Here is an 8,412-nt window from a genome sequence, read left to right as displayed (position 1 = left end):
TTAATTTGGACCACTTTGAGGTGGTGTTAAGAAGGAGCTGCAAGTAGTACCGTATACATGTTCTCGAGCCGGTGGGCTCTACAGCTGAGACCAGAAATGATGGTTTCTGGGCAGCTCCTCCCAGTGATATAGTTTGGTGAGCGGTGTCTCCGAAGGGTCACAACCGGGAAGGAGGAATGGTTTTCAAAAGGTGCAAATTTTAGAGTTCAGGTTTTTGAAAAATTGTAAATGTTATTGTTACTCAGGGGTTATTTATGGGTATTTATTGTTGATGTTATTATGCTTGTGACTAAAATGTTTAGGTTATGGAAATGTTTAAAATAAAATGTGCACACTGTACTATGTTGCACTGTTGATACTCGCTATGATTTTTGTATACTGCTAATGTTTTTTTTTACGACCCGAACTTTGTAACACTAATCTTGAGCCTGTTATTGCTTGTTCTCTTTTACTTTGGCTTTGTACTGTTCAGATGATTCTTTTGGTTATTACTTTATACATTGTCTTTTCTATGTCTATAAATAAAGTTTATAAAAAAAAAAAAATAAAATAAAATGTGCCAATAAAGCGGCCAATATGGCCATTTCCCACAAAAAGGAGTCTGTTAGTGTCATGGTATGGTGGGAAATAGGGTGAGGTGGAGGGAAGGAAAGACATGAAAGGATGGTAAGTATGGGGCAAGCATCCTAGCTACCTGGGTCATGTATTTTATTAACATAAGCCATAACACTATTATTTCAGCTATAGCAGAGACAGACATAAGAAGGTGCAAAGTGTGTTGCTGTACAAGGGCCCCGGACCCTCCTCAGCCAACAGGGAAACCAAGTCAGTTAGACGGGGGGTACTAAAGTAGAATCCCTACAGGGGCCCACTGTTGGCTGCATCCACCACTGTTTATTAGATAGGGTAAAAATCTATATTGTGTACTACTGTATATTCACCAAGTATTGTAAGTCACCAAATTATTAATAACTTGAAAAAATCCAACAAAAGGCCCGAGAAAATATACCATGACATTCTTGCCAGTGGGAGATACAAACACCTAAAGGGTCATTTTAAGAAGCAGCAGTAAAGCTTTATTTTAGCCATTTGGCTGCATGGAATTATACTCAATCTGCTTTATAATTCGCCTTTAACTTCTAGCCCAAAACAAATAGAAGAATGTCACTGCCAATGCTGTAGAATTTTAGCACTCTGGAGCAGATTATCTTTTGCCAGCAGTGCATAGACCTAGCATGGTTTAACAGATTTCCATGCTACACAACATTGTGTGTATGTATGTGAATATCTATCAATGGTGAAGCCTTGAAGGTTGGCTCTGGCAATGTCCCAGCTCTTTCAGTCCATGTAGTAGCTGTTACACCGAGTAAGCTCCAATGATTTCTGGATCACCAGACCCTGGCATTTGTTAGCTTCTATTATAGCCTACCTAATCCACCTTTCTCTGGCCGTAAAAATACTGCAAAGAATAGAAAGATAGAAAAGTAGACTTTCTCCATTCCTAATAACCAGGTGGCTAATACAGCAAAACGTGTAGAAAATGTAGCCATTATTGAAGAATACAGTTAGAGAGTGATATACTTTTTCATCTGAATTGTATTATTGAAATACAATTGGTTAAATAGTAGCATGTGTTACAATCCATTGTTATTGTTGCTGTTTTATTTCTGATTGTACAGTGTGCTGTGTAATACTATGTTAATAACTCCTTTTAATGAAGAAATAAAGTATTGTTGTTTTAAGGAATATAAAATGTTGTATTTGTCAAAGTAAAAGTTCCTTGAGCTCAGTCAGGCATATACAATTCCATTGAGCCCCACCCAAAGAAATACATATTTAAAATTGTTGGGGAAAGTATAGCAATCTCTTGAGATCTGTGAAACTCATAAGGTATGGGATATTTCACAGTATTATCCTATTTGGAAATATACTTCAAGAAGTCCCTTAACCTCACTTCTCCTTGCAGCCCCTAACACTATCAGCAAAACAGTTTTTAATGAAATTCACCTTAGGTCACATTGATTTAAAGCTGCAAATCAATGTTTCTAAAAAGGCCTAAAGACAACCTTCAGGTCCCAATAAGGAAAAGTTCAGACTTAAATAGATTAGAATCAGATATTGCCCTAAGGAAACTCCTAACCAAAATATTGTTTGCTAAATAAACATTCATAAAAGCAGAAAGAGCAGCCGCTTGTACTTTCAGTGTACTTACAGAAAGGTTTTTGTGCAAGTCTGCTTTCAGAAATTCCAGTGAATCCAGAAAATCTACTGCTATCTAATTTTTGTGTGTAATATGTGTGTAAAATCAAGCATTGAAAGTTTGACAAACTGTTTTGTTTAACTTTTTTTCTACTTAAGATGTCACCATAACATAACAGTTAATCGCAGTTCCAACACTTATAAAAATCTTTTCACCCTCCTGCTCATACTGGACACAAACAGATCAGTACTCCAGACCTAAAATGATCCAGCTAATAGTCGCCCAGTTCAGTTGCCTCAGTTTCCTCCTGCTGAGGAAATTAAGGTATTCTAATTGGAATCTACAGAAAATACATTTTTACATTAACTAAATAAACATGGTTAGACAAAAGCAATACGGGATCAACTATGTGAGCTTCTATTGTTAATCTCCTTGTATCTCCTTTATATGACAGTAGCCTGGCTTTTATGCTGATACTTTTTACTTCCTGACATTCTAAGATACTGACATAAAATACCTTAATCAATCGCCTTGACTTTATTTTATGCATACTTGTTTGCCTGATTGACTTAAAAAATACTGAAGTCACAGATACAGCAAGAAAATTAGACAACTAACACTGTTGAAAGAAGTCATTAATGGCAGCACACACATTTAACCCAAGTTTTCCACAGTTGCAGACTAAACTAAAAACTTTGAATCTGTTGTCAGTATTATCAGACTTACTAAAGCAGATTATTATTCATCTCTGATGAAGCCACCAGTTGTCTGCAGAATATATTGTGTATGGTTGTTCAATTCTAAGCATGTTAAAAAGATCACTGTACTCTGACATCCTATATAACCTGTCATTTCTAGTAATAAACGAACAAGAAACATCTTTTATGTATGCCATTTCTGTTGTTTATTTTACCATTAAAAAAAAGTTGATACTGCTGTATATTCTGTCAGCTAACAACTACATTTCTTCTCTGCTTGTGCTGAAATGTATATGAGTTATTTATTTTTGAGCACTGTATTTCCATGCCTCATCTTTGTTATATAGAGTGGTAATTCCTATCCTGTGTGTGTTGTTCTGTTACAGTATGGGTAAGAAAGCATTGTCGTCCTTGGACCGAACATGTGTTAACAACAGAATCACCAGGTGAAAAAATAACAAATGGGAAAAGTTTGAAAACGAAATCTAATGCAAACACCACATCAAGGCACTGGTAAGCTACTTAGTATAGAATATAGTTTTTTTTTTAGTTTAGATATGCTTTACCTTTTCTTCTTTTTCTGAGCACACCAGGAACCCCTTAAACCTTAGGCCCTTAATATGGTAATAGCTGTTTCCATCTCTATAGTAATCTCTGACTGCATCCCATGGGGCAATGCACCAAGCCCTTCTGACCAATGAATGGGGACTCACAGCAGGAGCCAGATATCTGACTTTGGGGCTGTATACTAATATTTGCAAATTGAGGGATCAGATTCAGATGAAAGGATCACAACTCTTTTGTTTCTAACATTTATATGAAGGTTATCTACTTTCTCATCCATTCTGTGTCTGATGATGCTCATACACTAAACATTATCCAGAGATCACACCACCAATCAGTCATTTGTTATTTAGATGTTTATTGATGGAGGGTTCAAACATATAATCATTTAACTAAATTAAACAATGAAAATGCTCTTAGAATTGTGTTAAAATGTTTATACCTGCCAAGTGTTTGTGTGTGTCTGTGTCTGTGTTTCTGTGTGTGTCTATGTGTGGTTGTGCATTTTCTTATACACACTTATTTATACAAAAAAAAATCCATATTTACATACCTAAATAAAATATGCCCACAGGGATGAAAGATAATATGATCTATGTATATGTAATAATTCTAGAATTCATCTGCTAGTTCTAAATTATGCATTAAATTAAATGTAGTTTATTAATATGACTTAAATGATGGTAGTCAAAATCAGCTTTAATGAGAATCCACAAGTTATTTATCATACATAATTTGTGAACAAATGACCACACTGACAGTGAAAGAATGCAAAAGTTACCTATACTTATATACATATTAAAATTTGTAAACATCGCATTTTATCTTGAAATTCATTTATAATTAAGTAAATTGTTTATGCAAATAATTATGATGGCATAACTGTACCTGTGTTTCCTGGTGTTGAATGTATTATTTACTTAAAAATAAACATATTTTGTCACATTTTGTTCTTTTACTCCCTTTGCCGTTGATATTTGCAAAGCTTCTAAAGGCAGAGACTAGACAGAACTTGAAAAATATACTGAGCAAACTAAGATAAATTAAGATTGGTTGTACTAAACTCTTCCACAGCAAAGCAGTGAAAATACCAGGGTGTTGTGCTTGAGAATGCACTGCATGCTTTGCAAATCTCAAAATTGGCTGACAGGTAAGCCTGCTTCCTTTGGCATTGCAATCATTTCCAGAATTTATTTTAAGGATTCCTTGACATAGAAGCCACAAGCTGAAGCTTTTGCTCTCCACACAGTATCTCTCTTCTTAAATTATTCTTTAATGTTTCCATTGTACCAGAAGAAAAAGGGGCACATTCACTCGTAACGTACAGACCAGATGTTTGTAACCCACCCAAGTCCGTGTATACACCTGATCAGTTCAGTGAAGCACATCACTTACAGTTGAATAGGACATGTAATATGGTACCCAGGTTTTTCACCCATATTAACTTAAACCTTTAGCCACTAAATGTTTAATCAACACTGATACAAATTAATTGCAAAGGACAATTTATTTACCAGTATTCACTTTGTTTCTTGGGTATCGTGAATAATTTAATCTTGCTAATAAATTATATGCTTATACATCATTTTACATGTAATCTTCATGTGGAGAAGTATTTACTGTTTTATCATTATGCTGTGTAGATCAATGTAGATCAATGTGGTTTAGCAATGCCACAATGATTGTTAACATCATACAGTAATAGTCAGCCCAGCATTATTAGATTTATTGTAATAATAAGTATATTACTGTCTATAGTGACTTTAGTGGCTATATCTACATTAACAAAGGCTATTATTCAAACATGTTGCAGCTTCAAAAGCCCAAAAGGCTTTAACATTTAGATAAAGTAGAGCATGTGAATAAAAACAATATTCATCATCTTGACACAATGCAACGTGTTTCTATTGCATGTACCAGATACAGTACAGTTTTATTGATTCTGACTTAAAATTGGCCAAATGAGTTTATATTACTCTTGAACCACTTTGGGACTAAAATAATAACATGTATTTAAAAACCTTTCACTATGTGCCAGATGTCCATATTTCTGCAAGGTTTCTATTCACTGATATGTGCACCCTGGCATATATATATATCGAACAGAAGTACCATTTGTGTGTTACTCCACATTCACTAAACATATATGTCACTTACGTAGATGTACATTGTTTGGGTGCTTACTGAGTATGTAACACAAAGTAGATTTCTGAGCTAAGAAAGATGATTAACAAGGTGATCAGACCTAAACACAATGCAGCTTAGTAATAAATAATATACCTAACTTGAAATTCAGTTTTAAGAGACACACCTACTTACCCCAAGTTTTAATTGCATTTATGATCAAACCAAATATTATTAGCTACAATAATCAAGTTAAAGAAACATCATAAATTATGGGAAAATCGGCCAAGCTGCATTTTTCATACTAAAAAGTAATTTGTTTCTAATTAATTGCCAGTATAAGAAAACAGCGTTAAAATGGATAACTCAATAAAAAGATTACTGGATCCGAGAAACCCGAGACAGTTGACATATTTTTCCAGTTTATGTTTTTTTAATCACATTTCATAAAGGGCAGATTTTTGTTAGCAAATGGACAAATGTTGCACATGAAGTGTCCATACCAACCTTTATAGAAATAAGAAGCTGCCATTCATTTGTCCCTTACATGGTGGAAGGAAGAATATGAACAGGGTGGGTCACTAACCCTGAGCAGCAAAAAATATGGAAATCTTCATGTTAAATATTACGGGGCAAACATTCCCACACAGAGGGATTTCGTAAGTGTAAGCTAATGAGGGAAACAGCTTTACTTTTCCGAGATGCCTACGAAATACTGTAATAGAGCTCATTGTAAAATAAAAGGGTTTTTGGCCCATTATTCTCCTCCACCCTCTTAAAACACAAAAAGAAAACATTTCCTTAAACCAGCAAAAAGTAAAACGCAATATAAAGAAAATAATGTGTCTGAGATGTACAGCAGCATTAGAGGCGCAGTTAGGAGGTGGTTGGGAAGTTTGATGGGGGACCTTCACATCTAATTAAATACCTATAGCTGACAAGTTCAAAAGGCACTTTAAAGCTGTAATACCATCTGGTTCCAACTTCAGTGCTACAATTTTTAATTATTTTCTGGCAGGGAGGATGAGTCCCTCTTGTTTACATTGTAAAGATCTTTCAGTTTTATATAAATATGTTTTGCCCCTGAGTTGTCTGACCCCTTCAAACGACCCCATCCCAACTTTGATGAGAAAGTCAAGCACATAATTTGCTCCTTCTGCCTCTATTTCAACACAATACCCACAGCCTGGTAAGAAAAGAAACATCTTTCAAAGTATAACCCGAGCCCCCAACACACTTCCCATGACGGATATTACGCTAACTAGGCCCAAATTGTGTGCGTGAGTGAATGCTTGTGTGTCACTATGGTTTTGTGCAGAGGCTTTATTTATAGAGATTGTGTTTTCAGCTCTATAGGCTCTCCCGTTGCTTCCTGCTGGCCTTCAGGCTCTGCAGGTCGAGCTCCTTTGAGGATTGAAAGTCTCTCTGACAGCCCTCTCATTCTTGGAAAAAGAATGAAGTCATACACAAGACCTCCAAGTGCTCCACCGATGATAGGACCGACCCAGTAGACCTGCATAATTAGAATAGGGTTAGATGTAAATAAGGTATTCAGATCCACACATTTTATGCTGTTACCTTTCAGATTTATAGCAAATTTTCTTTTGCAGATTTTCGCTTTACTATGGACTGAATAAATTCATGTTCATGTTGTTACGCAAACCGATTAAGAGAATTGCCATTGGAACCATTCAGCAAAATGTCTGGGGGAGGTATGTACAAATACTTTGTATGGAACATCCTCAATTTGTCATATTGCAAGGAAGTGATTTATAAAATCAAAGCAGCTACAGACTAAACTGAAAGGTTATTTTTAAATTTACCACTGCCTTTGTAGCAATTGATATATAATTAAACCATAACTAATCCTATAACAATTGTGAGCAGGCAGATTCCTTTTGCAGGCTATATCTCTTCTGCAGCAAAACAAACGTATCTTCCTGTTTATAATAATTTGTTTAATGCACACTGAGCTCTGCATGTGCAGCTTAGTATATAATTCCAGCATAATTTGCTGCTGGTAATGAAGTCTCATGAGCATGCATGGGAATTAAAAAATTTTGGCCTGGCCAATCAGGATAGCCAAAGATCTGGAACATTGAAGAGGTCCAGTTAAAGATTTCATAGATGCTGAAAAGGAGGATGAGTTTAGTTAAATATTTGAAACAGTCAGGTAAATTTGTTCGTTTTTAGAGTTTCACTTTAATTAGAGAAAACTGAGATTTCCCTTAAAGGAGAAGAGAAAAATTTTTGCTTTATCCTGATTACAAAAACCGGACTGGTTCTTCAATTAACTACATCAGTTTGAAATCTGGTATATATATATACACACATACCTTTACATTACCCCAGTCCAAGCTTCTGTTTACCTCCTATATGGACCATCACAAAGAGAGTGAAAAAATGTCCCCCCTCCTGCACACGCTTACTGTAAACATTATTGTCTGTACGGATGCTCTTTGGAATGTTAACCTAATAACACTTGTGTTAACACCTTAATACCCATGTATGTATAAAGGTGTATGCATAGCTTTAAATGTGTAATTTTTAGATAAGGTGGATTATTCAAATCCCTGTCAAGTTATTTTAGGCTGTCTGTGTCCTGTGGAGAGACTTCTATTAACTTCCTTATTTAGAGATACAAGTCAATGGAAATCTTTCTAAAAATAGGTAAGTTTCCATCTTAGTAGTCACCAGAACACTTGTTTTTACTAGTACATTTACCATTACCCATTGTTCTCACGACAAGTCTAAAATTTGGGATTTCCCCTTTCTGTCCCTGTAACAGTGTTCACCAGGATAAATACCAACTACAATAAAAAAAAA

The 8,412-nt window shown here is 35.3% G+C and overlaps 1 protein-coding gene across 1 annotated transcript in view; it reads right to left on the bottom strand.

Moving 5' to 3' along the window:
- Positions 1 to 4,140: 4,140 nt before the first annotated feature.
- Positions 4,141 to 8,412, bottom strand: part of LOC140328609 (lens fiber major intrinsic protein) — an 8,387-nt gene continuing 4,115 nt past the window's right edge. The window contains exon 4 of the mRNA XM_072408359.1: positions 4,141 to 7,099. Coding sequence (XP_072264460.1) covers positions 6,914 to 7,099 — 186 coding nt within the window. The 3' untranslated portion in view covers positions 4,141 to 6,913. The remainder of the gene's footprint in view (positions 7,100 to 8,412) is intronic.

The sequence above is a fragment of the Pyxicephalus adspersus genome, chromosome 1 (genome assembly GCF_032062135.1).
Source record: "Pyxicephalus adspersus chromosome 1, UCB_Pads_2.0, whole genome shotgun sequence".
In the NCBI taxonomy this organism is placed as follows: domain Eukaryota; kingdom Metazoa; phylum Chordata; class Amphibia; order Anura; family Pyxicephalidae; genus Pyxicephalus; species Pyxicephalus adspersus.
Note: the sequence above shows the minus strand (reverse complement) of the source record. Positions and strands in the feature narration are given on the sequence as shown.